We start from the raw sequence: 24,917 nt of genomic DNA, 5'->3' as shown, positions 1-24,917 counted from the left end.
CTACTATGTTGAGCAGTCACGAGGCATCCAGAGTCATGTTGATATTCCACAGTAATTGCCCTGACAATGGCACTAAAGGATGGAGACAGTGGGCATGAGGACCAGCTAGTTATTTCTACTGCCCAGGCAAGAGATAGAAAGAATAGGAATAAAGCAACTTAAAGGAGAGAGGCATTGCAGCAAGACTTGGTGACCCACTGGATTTCTTGAGTGAGTGAATCAAAGAATATTCCAGATTGTTATTTATAATCAGAAAGCTATAGAATGGACCTTGTGCTCGAACCTGAATTTGTTGGTAACCTCAAACGTTGTCATTTGCACTCAGCGAATATAGGGGCTTATCCATCAGCTATGGTTCATTTCTCAGAAGTAAACTTCATAGCTTGCCCAAAGCTGCTGTTCTGTGGTACTACATATATGTAACATCCAGAAAGTTTTATAAAGAAGTCAAGGCTGTATGTCTGAAAGGTGAAACAGCGAGAAATTATGTCACATTGCAAAGAGAATTTTGGGGGTGTTTCTTGTGTGTTTTTGCTCAAACTTAAGTCATCATATGTTTCCTTCAGCATCAGAGCAACAGAGAGATTTTAGATTTGGATGAGGATGTTAAGAAAAGAAGCTGACAATGCAAGGGGGGAGGGGCTTCCTGGAATAGTCTGGAATCTGTTGTGGAGACTGAGGTTGCTCTGGCAGCTCAGTGAGCCTTGGTAAACAAGTCATGACAGGGGCGATCTTCTGTGCGGGAGCTGGACCTTTGCTCTGTCCACCTGATGATGTCAGAGAGGAGTTTGTTGATGGAAGAGACTTACAAGAGGCTGCACCAACATGCGACCATCTTACCCTCCCAGGTTGTCACATCACTCATCACCGTCCACCATCCATCACTCATCACCACATAGCAAAGGGAGTAATGTGCAATCATTGAACCATTGTCACAGAAACTTCCTGAGAGGATTCCAGTTGGCCTTTGTTGGGGTCTGAATGGCCCTTTCCCATACCCTACTTCCCACCTGCTTTCTGAACTAGTTGAGAAAGAAAATAAAATAGACAGCTGTAGAGACACTCAAACATTAGTAGAAATGACGACAGTGATTTACAGTGAAATAAACATTTTTACCTATGGGGCTCACAGCCTTCTCCAGCTTTTTCACTTGATTATAATAATCACTCTCCTTCTATGTTCCCAAGGAAAGGACAAAAGCTGTGATTATTGGGAGAAGATTAATCTAATCAGGGAGGAAGAAAATCCTCCCTCCCTAGGAGACTACACATAGCTTGATAGACAGGTGTGACTAGGGGAAAGAAACAGAGAGGAATTCCTTGGAATATTGAGGTGCTGCAAATAGAAGATTAAGATTTTAGTCAGAGTTCCCATGGACAAGCACTTAGATTCCTTTAGAATGCTTAAGATATCTCTGAGTAAAGACTGAAATTCATGCCTGGGTCAACTCTGTGTCCTCAAATGTACCACATCTTTGAACAGGAGGGTGGTTGGAGGAAGTCACAGTTTATAAATAACAGAGTTATTGATCATCTCTCTATGAGTCATAATTACACTAGATTTTGCTGTGAAAACAACCCCAAGACTCAGTAGTGTAAGATAAAAAAAGACCTATTTCTTGCTTTGCTATGTGTTCACTAGAGGTCAGCTGGGGAGGTCAGCTCTGCTCATCATAGTCCTTCATGGCAGTTACAAGTTTGAATTTGACAGTTGAGCCAACAGGAAAAGAGAGTTCTGTAAAGTCTTGCCTCCAGCTTAACCACCGTGTTCAGACCTGGTTTTATGGCCCCACCAAAGAGCAAGAAAGTGCAGTTCTGTGAGGTGTCCAGGAAAGGGTGCAAACTGGAAATAGCTATCATCCAGCTCCAATGGATTTATGATTTGTTGGTTTTGTCTCACATCTCCCCCACCACACACCGCCCGATCCCTGGTATGGTTTCCCTATATTTTGCCTATAAGTGAAACCATCCAATATTTTTCTTTTTCCTCCTATTTCACTGAGCATAATCCCTTCTGGCTCCATCCATGTTGCTGCAAATGGCATGAGTTTTTCTTTTTTGATTGCTGAAGATGTTTCACGGGTGATGTGGTGGGAATTTTATAGGGACTATATCTGAGGGTAGAAATCAAATATTGTACAAAAATGAACAATGATAGTAAATAAATAAAGCAAGCCCCCCTCCTCCAATCAAACAAACAAAAACAGCTCCAATGGCTTTCACAGTCTCATTGACTAGTAAAGGTTTTGTTTTATAAAATACTGTATTTCCAGAGCACTTTTAGATTCACAGCACATATAAAGCCTCCCCTTTACCCTCCCCCCCAGAGAGATACATTTATTACACTTGGTGAACCCACACTGATACATCAGTGTCATCCACAGAGCATGTACCTTAGTGTTCATTTTTTTTAACAGAAATGTTAATTAAAAAAAATAAGAACCTATATACTATTGCTTGATGTGTCAATTGATAAAACCTTTTTAGAGAGCAGCTTTATATTTCCTAAAAATGTTAAGTAATCACTCTAAGAAGCTCTTATAGCTTGGTGAAACTCAACACAGGTATCAGGAAACATTGCATCATGTTCAAGTGACATTATCTTTAAAACAAAAGTGGAACAAGCTAAAGGCATATATATAGTTACAAGGGATAACTTGAGTTATAAGAATACAATGGGGTAAGACATAGTGTGAAAACAGATGAACTATAACAACATGCATCTGTGAGGATTAAGCAAGAAAGCATTTTCTGAAAAATACATAGAGAATTTCGTTTTCACAAAATTGAGAAAACAGTCAATACTAAACATCGTGTTGATAAAAATTAATGTGAATTTAACTATAAAAAACATAAAGCAGTAACATTAAAATAAAAATAGTGGCTACCTCTAAAGGAAAAGATAGAGATAGATGTAATCAAGTAAGTGAACCCTTAGGGTTCATTCTTCTTGTTGGGTTTTTACAATGTTATGACATATATTCACCATTATATTATCCTACAAAATACTGTCTTGATACCTTAAACATTCTCTGTGCTTTGTTTATTCATCTCTCCCTTCCTCCTAACCCTGACAACCACTGATCTTTTTATTGTCTCTATAGTTTTGCCTTTCCCAGAATGTCGATGGTTGTGACCACACAGTATGTGGACTGCTTTCACTTATTAACATTATTTAAGATTTCTCCATGTCTTTTCACCTGTAGCTCTTTTTATTCCTGAATAATTCCATTGTATGCTCCTTATTTTATCCATTCATCAACTGAAGGACATTTTGGTTTCTTGAATGTTCTGGCAATTATGAATAAACCTCCATGTGCAAGCTTTTATGTAGACATAAATTTTTTATTCTTCTGGGTAAATATCAAGGAGCATCATTCCTGGATCATACATTATGAGTATGGTTAATTTTGTAAGATACTACCAAACTATCTTACAAAGAGACTTTAATATTTTGCTTTTCTACCAACAACGAATGATTTCTTGCCCTGTATCTTTGCAGCATTTGACATTTTCAGTGTTCTAGATTTTGGCCAATCTAATATTTAGAAGGATTTTATAGAGGTATTTTTGGACTGCTTAAGATATTGTAAGTAGAGGATGTGGAGATGTTGGATTCACATTATTGAACAATTGTCAGTGCCAAAGCCTATGGAGACATATTCTTCCAGTTCAGGGATAGTTAATGATTGTTTTGACTTTCTAGGCTATGTGGTCTCTACTGCAGCCATTCAACTCTGTTTTTGTAGAGCAGAAGAAGATGTAGACAAAACAAATGAGTGGGCTCCAATGCAATCATACTTTTTTGACAGCAGGTGGTGGGCCAGGTTTACCCATGGTTCTAGTTTACTAGTTTACTGATTTTTGTTCTAAATATGTGGGGTAGCAGGTCTGGAATCAATTTCTGCTTTTACCCTCTACTTCCATAGATAAGTTTAAGAAAACAAGAGTCATATTTGTTTCAAAAACTATGTGTACAACAGAATAGCTTACATCTTACAGATTTCACTTGAATTTGGCATGCTGAGAGGAGGTCTTACTAATGGACTACTTTAGAAATAGCCTTTATTTCCTTCTAGAGTCTCTGAAGACTGGAGGAAGCCATTGCCATGACCTCCGGGGACACAACTATTCTGTTATTTTTGACTATCTTGATTTCTTTTTTCCACAGCTTTAACCATCTGAGTTAAGAGGAAATGCCTATTTCATTAATCATGAGGATACTCAAAGGGGGTTGAAGATCAAGAATGAGAGTGATTTCACTATGAGGAAACTTAATAGATGTCTTTAGAAATTTTCCTAGAGTTTCTACTCAGCTAGTCCCCATATCACCAGTCCATCAGGTTTCTCATTAGAGGTAAAGATTAGCTTCAGTCACAGCTTGTCAGATTTTAAACATTCAAAAAGACCAATTGGCAGTGAAGTAGTTCTGATGAAGTATGTTCCTTGCCCTTAAAGGGCAGAAAAATCATCTCAGTCGACATTATCCTAATGCTTTGAAGCAGTGAGGTTCGTGTTGGAAGAAATTATGACACTAAGGGCATGCTAAACAGAATCATTATCTCTTTTGATTTCTCAAAATTCACTTTCTTTGTAAATCAGGTGCTGTGACTTCTTGGCAAGGATTTATAGTTTCCAAACTTTCTAGCTTTCTAGAAATAAGTGCCCTGATATAATAAATACCCTTTACTTGTACTTTTGATGACTAGATCCTAAGGGCCCCCTTAGGAAATATTCTTGTGCAGCTTTGAGAAGCTTGTTTATTGTGCAAAAGTAAGGGGAGAAATGTCACATTATTTTACAGCTCTAATCTTGGGATGTGCATTCTCTCTGTCATCTCTTTTCCCCACTCCTCATGTATTTTCCCTTTTCATGGCTCTCATTCCAAAATTCTAATGTTTCTTTCTCTGGTAGGCTATCAAGTTCATTTCCATGGAGAACTCCATGGAGTCCCATGAATGTTAAGATCCCAAGTTCTGCCGCTAGGCAAGTCCCAATGGCACTCTCAAGCATTTGAGTTCTGAGCAAACCCTAACTAATGTTGCCACCATATTGCAGCAAAAACTAACCTAACTCGAGCAGAGAATCCTGCTTTCTAGTGGAAGACCAATATAATGGTCTTCCACCCATGAGTTTAATTCTGGAGTTAGAAGCCCAAATGGATCTGGTGAAGACAAAGTCACCCTCCCTCTTCCCTGCAAATTGTGCTCCAAACAGTCCAGTTCATTGCTGGTAAGATCCATACACATTGCACAATGTCTGCTCATAATTCGCATTCAAACTTGGAATTGTGTACTTTTTTGTACTCTATTTGATGATATACTCAAGGAAGATCAATGTGAGTGTTCCTCTTTGGCAAAATGTATCTTAGGCAGGTAGAGGGACATATATTTATGTAAATACATAATTGCTGACTTTACCAGATTTATTAGAAAAGGATATCTTTAGAGAACTATTAGCTCTTAAAGAAGAATTCAACTAATTTTTTGTTTTTAGAGAACTTTGCCTCTAATGTCTCATCAGAGACATTGTTAATCTTAGCAAACAGTTCCTTGGGCAAAATTTAAAGGATAGGAAATCATTATTTTCTATTACATAACAGGCTTTTTGCCAGAAACAAATCACCAACGGGAGATTAAGCCATTTCTATTTAATTGATCTTAGTATCTTCCTGAACAATTGATTAGTAAGTGGTTTCTTCCTTAGGGAGTGAAGGGGACTTAGGAGTTTCTAGGGCTATAGGTGTTGCTGCCCGTTCTCAATTAGTTTTAAAACCTTTTCTTTCTTGGAATATTTCCAGTTAGCCTTTCTTTGTGTCTGACTTTTTAGACTTTTTTTGCTGCTTAACATAATTTTTTATAATTGTAAAAATAATGTACTGTGGTTGTACTATAGTACTTATTCTGTACTATGGTTGTTGGAGATTTAGAAAATCTCAAAAAAAAAAAAAGAGACCTACATATAACCTCACTATCAAGCTAACTTTCCTATTAATTTGAGAGTACATCATTTTACTTTTTTTCCTATACAACATACATGTTAAATATATAATTTAACAAAATGAGGATCATGTTAATATAGTTTACTACTTTTATTTGAATATTATATAATTAGATACTTTTAAATGTTTAAGTACTAGAGATCTGCAGTCAAACCCAAAGCCATTGATATGGATTTGAGGACTTATTTTAAAGAAGGAACTTCACTTTGCTGTAAATATCTTGGCAGGCTGCCTGATATTTCGTCAATGTCAAATTTCTGATTTCAGTGATATGCAGGGCTAGCAAGGGAACTAAAGCTATTCTGAGAGCAAGGAGAGAGCATAGTCTGTGCCAGGCAAAAGTCTATTTTGTATCTCTTATCTATTTAATCTTTATACTTTATCTTGGAGGTAAGTATTATTTTAACTTCATTTTATGGATCAAAGAGAAACAGCTACATTGGTCTCTATTCCTGTCTCCTGTTCCCAGATCAGGGTTCAGCAAACTTTGTATGTATAGGGCCTGAGAGTAAAGAGTTTAGGTTTTGCAGAACATGTGGTTTCCGTTGCAACCACTCACTTTGCCACTGTGGCAGAGCACTTAGTGAGTGTGCAAGGAAATGTGCATTACTGTGATTTAATTAAACTTTATTTATGGACACATATAGTTTTCAAGGATAATGAAATATTATTCTTCATTTGTTATTTTAAATGATTTAAAAATGCTAAAACCATTCTTTGCTTGAGAACTGCACAAAACCAGGCAGGGGTCCAGAGTGTGCAGGGCCATAAATTCTGCACCATTTCAACTTTATTAGGAAATGGTATCTTGTATGCTGAAGGATTCTCCAGCCTACACTCACACTAACAATATATGAGGGTTCTTAGCACTTCCCATGCTTTTTTCTTTTTTATTAAACTCTTAAAAATTAAAGTGTAGTCCAAATTCAGAAAAATGTGTGAGACATAAATGTGAAGGTTCAGTGAATTATTACAAAGCAAGCACGTATGTAGCCACCACCTAAGTCAAAGAAAATTAATTACACCTCAGAAGGACCTGTTATTCTTCGTCCCAAGATTTACTTTCTTCCTCTTTCCCAAAGGGAATCACATCTCTGACTTTTAATATGTTAGCTTCATTTTGCTCATTTTTGAACACCATATAAGTAGAATTAATTCTATGTTCATTTATGTTTGACTTCTTTTGTTCAGTTTTATTTTTGTGGTAGTTGCCTATCCTGTGTTTAGCTTTCATTCATTCAGTTTCATAGCTGTATAGTATTCATTTGTCTGTTCATAGACATTTGAGTTGTTTCTTTTTTTTTTTTTTTTTACTACAAGTGGTTCTACTATGAAAATTCTGTATTTTTCTTGGTGCAACCTATACTGTCTATGTTGCATATATAACAATGAATGGAATTTCTTTATTTAAGATTAATATGTTTAAATTCAGTAGAGAATGCCACTTTCCCAGATAGGTGTATCAAAATACTGTTCCACCAGCTGTACATGAGAATTACTTTTGCTGCCTATCTTCACAAGTGCTTGGTGCTACTGTCTTTTTAGTTTTAGCTACCAGATGGATTTGTAAATGATTTCCAGGTATTTTAATTTGCATTTTCTTCATCAGAAAGATCACATTTTCTTATAGTTGTTGACTACTTGGAATTCATTTTTATTTAACTTTTTAAATTTAGTACTTTTTATTTTACATCACTGTTAACTTTTAGACAATATGTGATTTTACCTGTCAGGTGTTGTCACCTTAGTTCTCCCACCACCAAAACACCCATAGTCCATCCAATTCTTATTTTGTAAAGAGACTATTAAATCTTTTGCCCATTTTTCCTCCAATGTTGGAGGCACTGAGCTGCTTTGGCTTAGGTCCTGGTTTACTGTCAGTCTGGCTCATCAGATTGAGTAGGGATACTAAGTGATATGCTGAATAGCTTGTCTCTGCTTTGTTCCTAGTCTGGGGAGTGAGATGAGTGGGTGAGATGAGGGGTGGAGAAAGTGTCTAATATTTGGGTTCAATAATTATCTTTAGAGTAATCCTATTTTTTTTGCCATATTCTGCATCCTACTCTCTCCTACAACCTCTGGATAGACTGTGATAGACTGATTAGATACAAAGATGAGCATCCAGCTAAGAATCGCCTACATTTATAGAAACTTATGGTGACAGATAGAAACTGGAATCATTGGTGATCATTTCACAAAGCATACAAATACTAAATCATTATTTTGTATACCTGAAGCCAATATAACCTTATATGTCAATTATTTCTCCATAAAAAATTAAAAAATCTACAAAACCAAAAAAGGTTAGAAACAATGGCCAGCCCAGTAATGATGTCCCCACAGATCATCCAGGACTGTTCTCTTACACTATTTCTTATTAAAAGGAAGCTGGGCTCTTAGAGAAACAGTTAATTTCAAGAGCAGGGCAAAGAGTACTCAAGAAAGTCATAAGAAAGTCATACAAAGTCATACAAAGAGAACTATTGACTCGATTTGAACAGGTTCTCACTGGCCAAAAATTTGAGCAATAAATTGAAATATAGCATATTTGTTTATAGTCATGAATTTATAAAAAAATAAAGAACTCTTGGTTATCTATTAAAAACTATCATTTTCAGGTTAAAAATAAGATATTTAAGAATCTATGAGTAAGCTGTGGAGAGAAAAATATCTTTTATGTGTTGAGAAAAGTTTGAGAAAAATCCCTTTCTCCACTGCATCAGTGACATTGGTAACTCTCTTGGGTTTGTTGTTAATTCATCAAAAAGAGAAATAATGATAATGACTCTGACTTGAAAAAAAAGGAATCATATTATTAAGGAGAGTTGTTGGATTGAAAGAGTTCATGCAGTGCTGATCAGGATTAATAAATAAGGATGTTCCATAAAGATATACCATTTCAGAACACTGAGACTAAAGAGGAAATCTGAAAAGGCTTAAGAGAGACTTCATTTTTCTAAAGCAGGTATTTGAGTTAATTCCTCAGCAATATATTCTGTAAGGAATGGATTAAAAATTTTTCTATTAAAAGAAAAAGATAGCATATGTTGCTACCTCCCCTTCCTTCTCCAATCCTATGGATAATTGGTAAAGTATTAGAAAGTGGACACAAAAAGAATGCCATTTTTGGAGGTTTTTCTGGAGATAGGAAACAAAGAATCCAGGGCAAGCACACATAGGCTGGGAGTGTTTTAGGTGCCTCGGGCAACAGATACATAGGGTGGCCATTATGGTTATGGGCAAGAACATTTGAAGCAGGGGGCAGCTTTCACCCCTTCTTCTAGTTGTGTTAAGTCATAGGCAGCAGCAGACTCGAGATGGAGGTGTGCTGTGTGTGGCCATAGGAACTAAAACGTGAGCCTCGATCAAGTTACTGACTCTTCCCAGATGGCGATCCCCACCCTTCCCTGCAACCTTTGGGGACCATTGTGTTAGACAGGAAGATGAGCATCCAGCCAAGATTCACCAAACCTGTAAAGAAATGCAAACTCAATAAATGAAACTAATGCAGCAAACCAAAGGACCTCTCTAAGGATGTGGTATTAATGGAGCAAAGAGGATTAATGGAGACTTTAAAAAAATTGAAACAAATATCCTCAGAGGAATAAGAGGAATTTATTCCATAATAAAAACAGGGAACAATCTTAAGACTATGTCTGTACTCATTACATTGGAAATGGAATATTAACTGATATTTAAGAAACTCAAATGAGGTGAAAAACAGAATGTGTGCAGGAGAGCATGCTGGATGTTTGAAGTAAAAAGAATCTAGACTAGTATACATAGTTAGTGATTAAAAGAAAAACAAAGGTTAAAAGACATGGAGGGGGCCTCCCTGGTGGCGCAGTGGTTGAGCGCTGGGTTGCGAAGCTGCCTGCAGCCTCTGCAGTGCCTGTTCGATCCCCAGCTGCTCCCCGGCCACCGGAGGAGGGTCCCACATGGCGCGCAGACCTCTCCTGCGGCCCGCTGCTCCCCTCAGCAGTGTACCTCGGTCCTTCTGCCTGCTCTGCTCCCTGCACTGGCTCTGGTGAATTCTGTCACCCTCCGGCGCTTCTGACTGTACCCAGTGTTTGCATAAATAAATAAATAAATAAATAAATAAATAAATAAATAAATAAAATAAATCTTTAAAAAAAAAGCCATGGAGGATAGAGCTAGGAATTTCAAAGTCCATTTACTAAGGTCTATTCAAGAAAAGAAGAGTGAAATTGTATGGGGAATATAAAAATAAAATTACAAAAACAAAAAAAGAAAGAAATGGACGAGGTGCGAAGGGAAAAAAAGATTGAAGAAATGGTAGGAAAGATATGAATTGTTGGATTAAAAGTTTCCCCAGTGCTTATCATGAATAAAGATGCTCCTCAGACATACCAGAGTGAAATTTCAGTACTTTCAGGGTAAAGAGAAGATCTCAAAAGTCTTTAGAGAGAAGGTAGATGGGGTGCTGTTTTTGATTTTGGAGTGGTGATTCTTGGCTGTCTTAAGGTACTAAAGGAAATATCCATCTTCGGGGAGAAGCAATATATTGCAATATAATTTTATGTTTTGAAAATAAAAATAAATTCCTGTTTTCCTTAGCAAATTTCTCTTGGCTGTTATATATTTATCTCTGGGGAATGGCTAAGATTTCCCAAGATATTCGTGGAACATTAATGTTTGTTGAAGTGGAGTCTGAAATGTCTCACAGGTCCTGGTTTGGAAGATAGCCCCAAAAGGGCTTTTCCCAGTCATCTATATTTGTAGCCCCTTTTACCCTCCTGAGGCCAAGACCTTGTTTACCACCCTCAAGGACAGTGCTAGGACTAATGACAGATTTCCTTTCAAATCCCAGGGCTTGCCACTGGAATGAATGGCTGACAGTTCTTATCCACATGGCTCTGTTGGGGCTTGTTGGTGGGGTAACAGGGTTGTCCACTTTCTTCCCTGAGCAAGTATAAATGCCTTTTTTACTGTAGATATACTTTTTAAATAAGTGGGAAAAAACTGATGATGAATTTTATTTCATATTAAGATTGAATTTGCAAGGACCTACTTATTGGTAACTTGATAACCATGATTGACTTTACAGGTCACTGGAGTCCTCAGAGTACTTGTGGATTTATTATGGAACAATTAGCCAAAAACATAAGGTCAGATATCTTAGCAAAGGGCTTCTTGTGGTGAGAAATAATGATCAGTCTTACTGATTACTGTTTATGTAGGGATTTCTCTCTGTAGTAGGATATCATTTTATTGAATTAAGGGATGCTGTGTTTCTATCATTTTCCATACTAATGCCCTAAACTTTCCTTTTGTGATTTTAGAGGCCAGAGTCCACCGGTTGCTGAATTTAATTTACTTTTGAAAGCTCACACTTTGGAAACCTATGGGGTAGATCCCCACCCATGCAAGGTAATTGCACCTCATAGCAGGTTGACAGATGCTGATTATTTTGCTCCAAAGAGTTGCTTTTGTGCAGGCCTGTTAGCCCCCTAGAACATTTCCACAACCTGACCCACTGCCCCTAATTGGAAGGGACAGAGGTGAGCTTCGGTCATAAGCTTCGGCGGTTGACTTTATCCATTGGAGTCTTTCAGTTACTTGTTAATTGCTATGTGGTAGCCACATTTTCCTAAATTAACATACATTAAATGGGTGGTTTTACCACAGAAAAAATTATAGGATCCTAAGAGATTTAGTTTCAAGGCCATTGCCAACAAGAATGCAGCCTTAAACAATGGAAAAGTGGAAGAAAAAGAGTATTTGTTGAGCATTTCTTTGAGCATTCCCAGCCTCCCAGCTAACCCATTCAGCTATTCCAAAAAGAAAGTTCTCCTTGCTGATGGGGTGGGTGGGAACTTTTACTCATTATTTGACAATATTTCTCTCAAGCATGAACATAGACCACATATGTCAGTATCACCGGGGCCCCACCCCAGAGCCACTGAATCTAACCTGCGGGGGGCGCAACTGGGGAGGCTGCCTTTTGAGAAAACTCCCAAGGTGATTCTCATGTACACATTTTCCAACAACATATTATGAAGGCAGTGTTCTCCCTTCTATGCCCTGCACTAAGCATCAACTAGACACCACCCTGAATCCGCGATGAAACATTTGTATCAGTCAAGGTGTTAAAGGTATGTTATTGAGTCAGACTGGGCTGTTTACCCAGGTGTGACCAGCTGGTAGTATTTGGTAAAGTTCTAGTCTTACAATTCTCAGCTCAGACTTCTCCCTAGAGCATCTGAAAGCTTCACCAACTCCTGGGGCCCAATCCATCAGCATCTGTGAGGATGGAGACCAGGCTCCCAGATGATCCCCATATGCAGTCACAGAAGAGAGCCTGTGGTCCTGGGCTGAGCATCTTGCTCTGCTCACACAGCTATTTTAGTATATTTGCCAGATGCCCCTTCCTAGTAATGGTGTAATTAGATTATTCCATTCAGTGAATTAGATTTTACCTAACATTTGAGACTCTCTGTTTATTTTATTTATTATTCAGAGACTGACTTGATTTCATTGTTGTTCCTTTGCCTTCACTTATCTATGAAATGCTGTTTTTCTCTCTCAGGCTGGGGCATTTCTGGGCATATGTTTATACTGAGATTGCCAGAAATCATGTGTGGGGTTGAGTCAAGTGAGAGGCTTGGGTCTTGGGTTTCATTGTAGCCTCGGTTTCAGCACTAATGCAGTGGAGAACAGTTTGCCCTTGTTACAGGCAGATATGAGAACCCAGTTGGCTCCAGAAGATGCTTGGAAGCAGACATAATGGCTTGGGGCTGATCTGTGTTGTCCCAGGAGAGTCCTGGTGAAGCCGAAGTTCTTTTCCCCAAAGTTTTAGAAAAGGAGCCTTCCTGCTAGTACAGGGGGTAAAGTCTCAGCGCTATCAAGCTATTGCTTGCCACTGTGGCATGAGTTCCATCCCTGCCCAGGGAGCTGACCCACACATGGCATAGCAGTTGTCTTGCCCGCTGCTCCCCTCAGCAGTGTATTTCAGTAGATTCACCTGTTCTGCTCCCCACTCTGTCTCTGGTGAATCCTCTCACCCCTGCACCACTGGCCTACACCCCATTTATTGTTTATACAATAAATCTTAGGAAAAAAACCAAAGGAGAAATGTACATATTCCTGGATTTCGCCTAGATTTTGGAGTCATATCCTTAGAAGTCCCATCTCAGGGATTTAGTTTATTGCTATTATTATTGTAATTAACCTGAAATTAACCCAGGGTGAGGGTGAATAAGCATGCTATTTATAGTTTATTTTCCTCAATCCTAATAAGTTTTAATTTTTTTCAGGATTCAACAGGCACAACAACATTTTTAGGATTTACTGCTGCAGGCTTTGTGGTATTCCAGGGAAATAAAAGAATCCATTTGATAAAATGGTGAGTATTTCTCTGGAAAACAGTTTTACCATTTTTTCTTAATCTTGTCTTTCCTGCCTTTGAATTTATTTTTATTATCATCATTATTGTTGTTATTATTAAGGTAATAATACTGAAGACCTGAAGGACTCAGGTGTCTCCATTTTCTTCTCTGCTAGCCCAGGGCACTAACTTCGGCTCATTCTCTTAAGCTGAGCAAAGTGAATGTCAGCTAACTCACAGCTGTGGCCACCACAGCCTCATACAGTGACCCCCAGAGCCTGCAGGAGAGCTACCGCTCCCCTGTGCTTTCTGTCAAAAACGATATAATCTTCTCTGAAGCCCTGCAAGGGACTTCCTGTGCACTCTGTTGAGCAGGATTGGGTTATTTGTTACTTAAATCAGTGCTTTTGAGAAGAATGGAAACTCCATGACTAAGTGGGTCAAATCAAGATCCATCCTCTTGGGGCTAGAAAAAGCATAATCTGCATGAACACATGGCCTTGAGGAAGAATAAAGTCTAGGTTGTGTCAGGAAAGAGGTAGAAGGGGGAGCAAGGTAGTATCAGCGTGCCTACTATGTCCAGTCAAGGAGCAAAATGGTTTTGAAAGCATGAAGGACCCTTGTCATTATCTGTGCACTGGGCATTATAAAGGTGTCAACTTGTTTATACAGTCAGCTTGATTCCGTTTCCTCTCTGATGGTCTCTGATGGCTTTGTCAACCCTGTTGTGTCTCATTGGCTGGTGGGTTCACTCCTTGGGCCTGAACCCTTGGTTCTGACATTCATCTTTAGTCCTGGATTGGAAGTGCTCTCACACTGAACCTCAGTTTCTTGGTTCTAGGGCTCCAGGATTTCCTCTAAGAAGTCTCTACTTAGCACTCTCCTCTTAGCCCCTACTTTCTTTTCAATCCTTTTCTATTAGATTAGCATCAGTTAGCTAACATTCACTTTGCTCCTTACATTGTCTGCTCTTATTTTATCTTTTTTTATGATCAGTTCTCACTTTCTAAGCTCCTCACATTCTTTACAAGCCTTTCTTATCCTCTTAGTCACTGCCCTTTAACTCAGTGCATACTTTCAACTCCTCGCTGTGCCCATCTGTTCTCTTCTACAAATGGCATTTCTGCACTCTTATTGGCCTTAAATAAATTGCTTAATTTCTCTGAGCATTAGGGTGCACATTCATAAAAGGGGGCTCAGTTATATCTGACTGCCTTATAGGAAGGAAAGAAGATAGGGAAGAGGCAAATAAAATACTGTGTAAGTGAGGTATGCTTTGTCAATTGTGATGTGTGTTTTATGTATGTATGTATATATGTGTGATTTGGTGGTGGTATCCAGTTTTCTTCACTGAGTTTTCAGCACCTTGTAAAGTATGTTAACCACCCTGCAGTTGATTCCAGAATAAGTTCCCTAGGGATTCCTACTGAATTTGGGGGAGCATGAGAAATTTGGGTATCCCCTAGGACTATGAAAGACTTGGGGGTCCTGAAGTATGTTAAGTATTGGATTGCTTGCTCTCTGGAATAGTTAGGTTATAATTAGACAGGTCTCAAGTGCAGATTAATTGCAAGTCTCTCCCCTGCCTGGTCTCAGTTTCTTTTTGGGTATGTGAAAGAGTTGAGATGTGTGCATCTGGGTTCTTTCTGGGTTACACATGTTGGTATTCCTAGTGGGGTCCTAATGCCAACCCCATCCTCCCAGCTTCTGCTTACACACGTGTTTGTAACAGCCACGTACGTGTTACTAAAACCAATTTTCTTCTCATGTTAATCCTAGCAGTTGTTTTTAAAAGTTCTTTTGAACTTTGTCACTTTCACATATCCTCTAATAAGTTAAAATAACTCAGGATGACCTCACTGTTCTTCACCCCACAGGAAAAGCACAGGGGCACATCACTACTCCAAGAAATAAGATGAACAAAACCAGAATTCTCTCCTCTCTTTGCACATATCTTTTTCTAGGGTCTACTTTTCACGGAGATTTTAATCAAGTTCCTTAAGATGAAAGTGAGTCACTCTTTGACTGCTTTGTGTCATTCATTGAGTTTCCTCACAAATTTAAGCATTTCAGAGTCTAATAAAGCTATTCTTTTATAAATAGGAAGAACAGAATTGAAACTCCTGCAGTGTGTTGGATAGACTTCTTAGAGATGAATGTGAAAGGCTGAAGGGAGAGAGATGTGAATGCAGATCATTTCACTAACTGAATCTGAGAGAACCATATTCTTCCTGCTTCACAAAATTGGCTGGTCAATGAATGTTGTTTTGGTCATTAATGTTCATGAAATCCTTGGAGTTCATTGGAATAAAGGTGTAGTTTAACTGTAAAAAACAAAAAAAAATGGCATATATAATTCTGAGCTCCCTATGGATCCTCTCTTGGGGGAAAAATTGCTGTATAACTCACTCAGAGGCTTTTCACTGCTCATTAGGGCTCCACCCATGATAAGATAATATCTTGTTTCATTGCTGTCTGCTTGGCATTTGTGAGCCAGCCAGATTCCTGGGGGGGAAAGCCAGTACCTTGGTTAGCTGCCACTTTTTTTTTTTTTCTTCTCACCCAAAGAGATTTTCTTTTCTTAGGCCAGATGTCTGCAAATTGAAGTTTGAAGGGAAGACATTTTATGTGATTGGCACCCAGAAGGAGGTCAGATACTGCTTTTCTAATTACCTGTTGTTGGTGGTGTGCGTGTATGCTTATATGAGAGTGTTGTATCCCCCAAAGATCATGACTTTAAAGTTTGTGATGATAATGGAACATACATGCTGAAAACATTTTAGAGGTAAGCAAATAAATGCTGGGTTTGCACATTTAGAAATAAAGTCAATAGCAATGCTGACTAGATATCCATGTGTAAAAAAATAGACTGGGATAGTCTTCAGAATGAGAAATGGGAACCTGCTACCTAGGGTTTGCCAAGATACAGATTTATGAAGCCAGTGGAGGATACTTACAGCGCTAGATAGCAGCCAGTGCTGATATCGAGTTTTATAAACAGAGACTTTAAGTCCTGAGCCTCTTAAAGGAGTGATCAGATGTAGATTGGGTTCACCAGTGAATGCATTTGGAAGGCCATTACTGGAACTCTGAGCTTCAGAGCTGGGATGAAGAGTAGTGTGTGGATTTTCTTTTTTTTTTTTTTAAAGATTTATTTATTTATTTATTTATTTATTTATTTATTTATTTATTTATTTATTTATACAAGCACTGGGTACAGTCAGAAGTGCGGGAGGGCGAGAGAACCCACCAGAGCCAGAGCGGGAGACAACAGGCAGAAGGACTGAAGTACCCTGCTGAGGGGAGCAGCGGGCGGCAGGAGAGGTCTGCGCGCCATGCGGGCCCCTCACCTGGGAGCCAGGGATTGAACCAACACTGAAGAGGCTGTGGGCAGCCTTGCAGCCCAGCGCTGAAGTGTTGTGCCACCAGGGAGGCCCATGATTTTCTTGAACCTAAGTTTTTAGTTCAAGCACTAGTTATTTAAGGAGGGCAAGTGCATTTTAAACTAATCCAAGACTGATTGAGAGGTTGGAGAGTTGAGGATTGTGAGGCTGCTTTTTATCAGACACAGGGCCTAAATAGATTAACAACTTCTGCAAAAGGTGATAGAAGAGAGAAGAGCATTTCAGCAACACTTTCAGAACATCAGAATGCATAGTTACTTCACATCTCTTTTGGTAGGTGGCAGGATGCAAGTAGGTAATAGCTAAAGGGAAGATATGAAAAACATATACTGCTTAAAATGCCCTTTCTTGCTTTCTTGTTTTTTTTTATTAGAAAAAAGCTATGTTGGCTTTCCATACTTCCACACCAGCTGCCTGTAAACATCTTTGGAAATGTGGGGTGGAGAACCAGGCCTTTTATAAGTAAGTAGCTTTTATTCATTTAATCATAGGTTTGAAAAGTAGCCATGGAACCTTTTACATTTTGCAAATAGCTGCATATTCATTTTTTTATACAGTCCCTTGAATTATATTTAAGTGAATCATAAATCACATCCATTGTTCAGGGTAAGTCCCAACTGTGGTTGACCCAGTCAAGTCCTGAGCTCCATCGTGAGTGTTCCCATGGAATGGCTATGGGACTTTTTTATATTGTTATTTCCATTCAGTATGTCACAGCATCTTTTTATTTATTTGATTTTTATTTTTTAAGATTTTATTTATTTATGCATGCAAGAACTGGGGTACAGGCCAGATGTACGGGAGGGGGAGTTCACCAGAGACAGAGCAGGGAATAGAACAGGCAGACTCACTGAAATACACTGCTGAGGGGAGCAGCGGGTGAGATAGGAGAGGTCTGCTGTGCCATGTGGGTTGCTCCCTGGCTGGCTGGGGATTGAACTCGTGCTGCAGTGGCTGCGGATAGCTTCATAGGTTTCGTCTTAATCCCTTGAGCCACCAGGGACGCCCCTACACACAGCATCTTTTTAAGCATACTTTTTATTGGCAGAGTAGCATTGCTTTATAATAAGTTTTAGATGTACTTCATTAAAAATCAACATCTGTGTATACTAAGGTCACCACTGAAAGTCCTTTCTCTCTTTCACTATACAGTTGACCCCTTTTACCCAGCTTACCATCCCCTTCCCCTTTCCCTTCTGGTAACCACCAAATTAATTGATCTTAGTGTTTAAAAGTTTATTTTTGTTTTATTCATCTGTTTGTTTGGTTTCTCTGTGTACCTCAAATGAGTGAAATCACACAGTGTTTTTCTTTCTCTAACTTGTATCAGTAAGTATAATACCTCTAAGTCCATTCATGTAATGGCAGAATTGCAAATGGCAGAATTTTAACCTTTTAAAGCTTATTAACATTCCAGTGTGTATACATACACTCACATATTTATTGTGTGTGTGTATGAAATATCACATCATCTTCATGCACTTAGGGCACTTAGGTTGTTTCTAACTCTTAGCTATTGTAGATAATATGCAATACACAGAAGGATGACAGCATCGCTTTTGGTTGATTGCTATACCAGAAGCAGACTTTAAGGCAGAGGTTAGTGCCAGTGATCTCTTTGGAATGTAGATACTGGGTGTACCAATAGAATATTAAGGAAGTGAGATGGGGAAGCAAGCAATAAGGAGGCATTATTGGGCAGATCACTGCTGTGGGCAGCTGGGCTCAGCTCTGCCGAAGAAAACTGACAGACAGTGGCAGAACAGGCCTGAAAGTTCTCCTACCGACTGTCCAAGAAACGGGACTATTTAGCTACTGATTCTCCATTCATTTTGGTTAAAGTCCTCTTCAGACAGCAGAGATAATACTCCCTGGCACTTCTGGCTTACTCTGAGCAGGAGTTGAATGTGTTTTCACAACTGGAAAAAGAAACCTGTGGCAGAGAGTGTCATGAGTTCATAGTAAGAAGTCTGCAGTACATAGACATAGGAGCCAGAGGTTTGTGGGTGGAATGCCATCAGAGCCTAGGATCATAGAAAATCATGCTGGAAGGTGTAGCAGTCTCAGATTTCAAAGAGATTCAAATTTAGGCTCTTGCCACTAAGTTCCAACCTCTCTTTTTTTGAAACACACTTGTTGGTTGGAAGAACAGTAGTGATGGATGGAAGAACCTAGCCCAGCTTCCAGGGTACCAGCACAGGGGCTACATGGCACCCAGACTCCCCAATTACCTCACCCCACTGAGATTCTCGCCTACTCATTTGGACTCACCTCCCTAAAAATGCTGACTTTCTGAACCTCTTAGGGTGTGGCTGATAAGGATCATAAGGGGAATGAAGGTTTGGATGTTGATTTTGAAACCTTCTTCAGCCACAGAATGCTTTCCTTCAACAAAAGTTTAGGCAAGGCCTCCTATGTAACCTGGGGAATCTCTTGCATGTTTGGGGGGTACACTGGTTAGCTGGGAGCCAGCAAAGTGGTCTGACAATTTTATCTTTGGATTTAGTAGGTATAACAAATAAATCACTGCCAGACCTTTTTGGATACTTCAGAAGACCAAGAGAAGACAGGTGGCTCTGGATGGAGTTGAGTCAGTTCCATTGGCACTGCTGCTTTGTTAGGTCACACTCCCATCTCTCTCAGTAGGACATGTAACCCCTCAGATTTGCACTGAGTTGAGATTTGCCAGAACCTTTTGTTCCTCCATTATCCCCATAACCATCCCTGTTCCTTAGGAAAAAGGAAACACCTCTTGTTCTGACCCAGCTTTGTGAACATGGACAAGTCACCTTAATGCTGGCCAGCCTCAGCCTTCTTATCTGTAGAGTGCATCAGGCTGAGATGCAGGCATGCTCTGCTTGCCCCACTGTGCCTAGCAGATGAGTGTGGGCTTTGGAAACAAACAGCCTTGGGTTTGAATCTTGAATCTCCTTTGCTAGCATCGTGGCCTAGAACAAACTGAGCCTTATCTGTATGATAAAGGGGGGTTGCTGCTGAGATGACTGCTACACCTTCCTTCACTAATGAGAAAAGATTTTTGAGTGCGAGTTGGTTGTAGAGTCCATCCCTTTGATGCTGAAAAGCCCTGATTCTGTTCACCTCTGGGATGGATGCCTACTTCCTCCACTCCTTGATCCCTTTCCCAGACAGTGGTCCTGGCTGATTAGCTGGCAGTATCCAGCTCTGTCCAGCTGGCATCGTGCTCCAGTGTTTTCACCTAGCAGAGCCAGGCCCTGATCTTGTTTCCTGGGTTGGGGGTGATTTGCTCCCTCTTTCCCCTTCATCTGTCATGGAAACTGGGGAGCCCAGTTGCCAGTGCCTGCAAATTTTCTTGTACACTTTTAACACATGACTGTGCTTTGGCTGGGGGCCAATCGGGTTTGAAAGCCGTGGTTGTGAGATATGCTGCCTGGGAATGAAGCCAAGAAGCAGAAATTCTGATTTTCCCTGCTGCTTCAAAACCCCAGGGGATCCTGACTCAGCCTTAGATGGTCACAACTGGGGAGTGTCCTTTATGCCCTATGTTTTCTAGCAGTGCAGCACTCAATGCTTCTGGGCACTGGGTCACCGAAAACACACCGGGTACACTGAAGGGTTCAGCAGCTCATGGTGTTTTCATTTGACAGAGGATTTTATTGAAGTAACATGGGTTATATAACATTATATAGGTTTCAGGTGTACAGCCTTATAAATCAACATCTGTATATACTGTATTTTGTCGACCATTAAAAACCTAATTTCCATCATCTTCATTCAATTGACTTCTTGTACCCAATTTACAGACCCCTTCCCTTCTCCACCTCCCCTTTCTTTTTTGGTTTTGTTTTTGTAATTTAAAATTTTGTTTTGTTTGGCAAAACTACATCTCATACTTGTTTTATGCCAAGCACTTGTGCTAGGCCCTAGGGACATGGTAGAGGCTCAGAAGACACTTTGCCCCTATTTTGTAAGGCATTGTTTGCAGGGCATAAAGGCAGTCCCTCGTGAATTTCTTATTTGGATATTGGTGTGCGTCTTGTCAAAGAATAGTATTATACTTCGTATGTAAGGACCTGGTTAGCTCCCTAAACTGGCATCTCTCACACTTTGTATGGAACCCCTGAATCACCAGGAGATCTTGTTAGATTGTGGCTTTTGGCTTAGTAGGTCTAAAGTGGAGGGGCTTTGGGGGGTGGGGGTGGGTGCAATAGGCCATACTTCTAATAAGTGCTGTGCTGCAGGTCCATGAAACACAAACCAGAGAGCCTCAGCCCACACTGTGCACTAGGACCACCTGGAGAGTTTTTGCAAACGACCAGTCTGTGACCTACCCTAGGCCCAGTTAAATCAGAACTTGAGTCATCACAAAAACATGCGCTAGAATGTTCATGCCAATATTATTCATAACAGCTAAAAAGTGGATACAGCCCATGAACTAATAATAAATGGAAGTGAAATATCTTCAGTCATAATGAGGAATGAAGCACTGATACATGCTACCCCACAGATGAGTGTTAAAGACAAGATGCCCAGTGAAACAGACATAAAAGGCATATATTATATGATTCTATGTGTATGAAATATCCAGAATGAGGAGATCATTGGAGACAGAAAGTAGGTTAGTGCTTGTCTAGGATCGGGTGTGGGGGAAACGATCTAGGGAATAGAGTGATACAGGGAATGACTGCAGTGGGTACTGGGCGATTTTGGGGAGTGATGCACATGTTTTTGATAAACTTTTTAAAATTTCGTGATGTATACTGAAACCAACTGAAGTATAAATCTAAAGAGGTGAATGGAGGGTATATGAATTGTATCTCAATAAAATTGATTTCAAAAATCAGATGAGGACGTGGATACTGGGAGAAATGACAGTTTCCCAGGTGGAATGAACTGTAGCCTGGGCTTGAAATACTGTCACCCAGTAATACTTGCAAAGGAAACCCACCTGGACGGGCATCACCGTCTCCTTACAACTTGTTAGGAATATAGATTCTGAGGTTCCACTCCAGACTTACTGAATCAGAACTCATGTTTAAAAAGCTGCTTGCTAAAGCTTGATGACCTGCATGACTAAAGCATTATTTATAGAATGCAGACAGACCTGTGCTGCAGTTGCTTCCTTCACAATTTGTCAGGGGATTCAACCCTTTTGTGCTTCAGTTTTCTCACCTAAAAATGTGGATTGCTCCCTCCTATGGGAAGGATAAAATGTGTGAGGATAAAATGAGTTGCTCTCAACTCTTGAACAACATGCATTTGTTTTTATTTTCTTACATTGTTGTTATTTTTGTACAATAGTTGATTTCTCCGCTCATGTGTAATCCCCATAAATCTCCCATCACATCACCCGTGAACTGTCACCATAGTCCCTTGTGCTCTTTTTGACCTATCTCGTGTGTTTGAATCACAGGAGCGCACTTACATGCTGATTTCTCTCTGATGACCGAGTAGTGTCTACAATCCTGCTCTAGCCAGCGGTCTGCACCCTTGTCCCAGGTGTCAGGACCTTCCTGCATGTGGCTTTCACGCCCGCACCCCCGACACGCCCCTGCTCATCTTACTGTCCATGGCTCATCATTTATAGCCAGTGCCCTTCTCTGTGGGTCAGGCTGTTTGGAGAGGCAGATGGGAGAAAAGTTCCCAAGCAAAAGATTGTTACTATGGCTTTCCATTGTTCTTCAGACTGACACCAAAATCCTTGATAAGGACAGCTTAATGTCAGCACTTGCTAAAATAGGGGGAAATGTCTGTGTGTGTGTGGGGGGGGTAGAGGGAGGGAGAGAGAGAATGAATAATAGCAATACTAATAATAACTATTATTATTGTATAATGAGGATGCACATCATCTCTTTTAGTTTCCAATGATCAGAGTCTTTGGGTCTGCTGGGTCTTCTGCCTAGGACACTGCCCACCACCCTGCTCTGGTTAACACCTTCCCACCCCTGGATCTCAGCACAGAACCCCATTCCTCAGGGCACCTTCCCTGGCCCCTATGCTCTCATTGGGTATTTCCCATCTGAGCTTGCAATTTACATCTATTCATTTATTGATATGGTTTCTAGATTAACTCCTTGGGTTTGCCTGCATAAGACTAAAGTGACTGGCATGAGGCATCCTGAGGTGTGCCAGTAACCGAATGCCCTGTGGGAATCCCAAGGCACCGTGTTCCAGATTGCCGTTCAGAGTGTTATTGTTTGGGCCTTATTTATGGCCAGGGCCCAGGAGCTGAATCAGTGCTTGGCTGAGCGTTCTTTCCCCATGTCTCTTAGTCATCTACCAGCGTGGGGTCTTTTAAAGGGCACTGGGCCATGGTGACTTAACAGAGAATACACCCAAGTTCAGCAGCCATTTCCTTGGTGACATGGGCCCCTCATTTTCCCTCTCAGGTAACACACAGTAGGTGGATTCTTTGTGACATGATACATGATGTGTGTCACCGGGAGCCGTTTGCTCTCTTGGTGTAGGTACAACGAGGAAGTGCCACTATGGCACAAGCCACCCTTTCTGTAATTTCTTTTTTTTTTTCAAAGATTTATTTTTATTTATTTGTTTGTTTGTTTGTTTATTTATTTATACAAGCACTGGGTACAGTCAGAAGCGCGGGAGGGTGAGAGAATTCACCAGAGCCAGAGCGGGGAGCAGAGCAGGCAGAAGGACCGAAGTACACTGCTGAGGGGAGCAGTGGGCGGCAGGAGAGGTCTGCGCGCCATGTGGGACCCTCCTCCGGTGGCTGGGGAGCAGCTGGGGATCGAACCAGCACTGCAGAGGCTGCGGGCAGCTTCGCAATCCAGCGCTCAACCGCTGCGCCACCGGAGAGGCCCCCTTTCTGTAATTTCAAGAAGAAATTGGAAAAGGATCCCTCTGGTCATCAGCACTGCCTGTTCCTTTCTGTAGGTCATGACCCAGTAATGTATTATGAAACCAGATGTATGGGTCATCACCTGCATTTAAGAGAAATGACAGCACGGACAAGCTCAGGTTGCAGCACACACAGTGAAAATTACTATCCTTTTGTGGAAGTTTTCTTTCAGGTGCCAGTGTGTTTGTGTGAGTGTGTGTGTGCGTGCATACTCATACAATAAAGCTCATTCATTCTGGCAGTCAAAAGTATCCCCTGAAGCAAACTCACTAGGTGTCCCTGCTGGACTGCCCATGTCACTACCACCTCTGCTTTGCTTTTTCTTGAAGGTATGCAAAATCCAGCCAGATCAAGACTGTGTCAAGCAGCAAGATATTTTTTAAAGGAAGTAGATTTCGATATAGGTGGGTACCAATGGTTCCATTAGGAAGGTGGGGCTGGGTGGGGCAGCCATTGATGTTTGAATATTTTGCTTGTAAGTTAGTGCACTTTGGCTCCTGTCCTATTGGTTCTCCCATTCCACCCCACTCATCTTTGATGCTCATGGGGCACTTCCAACTCCGTCGTAACTTCCTGTGGAGCCGGAGGGAGGGCTATGTGTGCCTCGAGCTGGGGCAGACCATTGTGAAGTTAAAAATAAAAAGAATCATGTCACACCACATCCCCCTGCTCTGAGTGTCTCTGCACAGATGTTGTGGTTCTGTCTTTTGCAGTGGTAGGGTTGCCAAAGAGGTGGTGGAGGCCAGCTCCAAAATCCAGAGGGAACCTCCGGAGGTGCACAGGTGAGTGGTGTTCTCTTGGGAACTGCAGGAGACTTTGGGGATGGGCAGAGGGGCTTAAAGGCTACTTTTGACTCGATAATGTTCCTGTGCATGGTGATATCTGGGATTAAATAAGGACAAAGAGTCCTATTCCTGGGGTAGAGACAGAGAAGGGAACAGGTGCCCCACTGCCTGGCCTCATGTTGTCTTTTGGCTCTGGCCCCAGGCACAGCCCCCTCACCATCGGGGACATCTCCCTCAGATTTGCACTGGCCATGGTTTGTGAGCAGCTGGGCTCCATTTTGAGTTACTTGCTTTATACAGAGTCATCAGCCTGATTTGACCGAGTGTCATGCAAGTGAGCATGATGTGTGTGAGTCACAGCTGTGTCATTTCTTGGCTGAGGTGTGTCCTCCTGGCCTGTTAGAATGCTCTCTGTCTTGCTTCTGTTCACCAGGTGTGGTCAGTTCCCACTGGTCATTCCATAGGAAAGTTTGGGCATACTCATCTCTCACTGGACTCTTCGCTCATTCCTCAGAATAAGGCACTTGTTCACCATAGG

At 40.7% G+C, this 24,917-nt stretch overlaps 1 protein-coding gene across 1 annotated transcript in view; it reads left to right on the top strand.

The window, feature by feature from the left end:
- The window catches only part of FRMD3 (FERM domain containing 3), a gene marked incomplete at its 5' end in the record, with an annotated part of 237,551 nt that overhangs the window by 171,347 nt on the left and 41,287 nt on the right, over positions 1 to 24,917 (top strand). Inside the window, 6 exons of the mRNA XM_084238592.1 lie at positions 11,305 to 11,392; positions 13,279 to 13,367; positions 15,935 to 15,998; positions 17,127 to 17,215; positions 23,924 to 23,998; positions 24,308 to 24,376. Of these exons, the coding sequence (XP_084094718.1) occupies positions 11,305 to 11,392; positions 13,279 to 13,367; positions 15,935 to 15,998; positions 17,127 to 17,215; positions 23,924 to 23,998; positions 24,308 to 24,376 (474 nt within the window). The remainder of the gene's footprint in view (positions 1 to 11,304; positions 11,393 to 13,278; positions 13,368 to 15,934; positions 15,999 to 17,126; positions 17,216 to 23,923; positions 23,999 to 24,307; positions 24,377 to 24,917) is intronic.

Source organism: Talpa europaea, assembly GCF_964194135.1.
Source record: "Talpa europaea genome assembly, chromosome: 7".
NCBI lineage: Eukaryota > Metazoa > Chordata > Mammalia > Eulipotyphla > Talpidae > Talpa > Talpa europaea.
The sequence above is the reverse complement of the archived record's forward strand: the minus strand, read 5'-3'. Positions and strand labels throughout refer to the sequence as shown.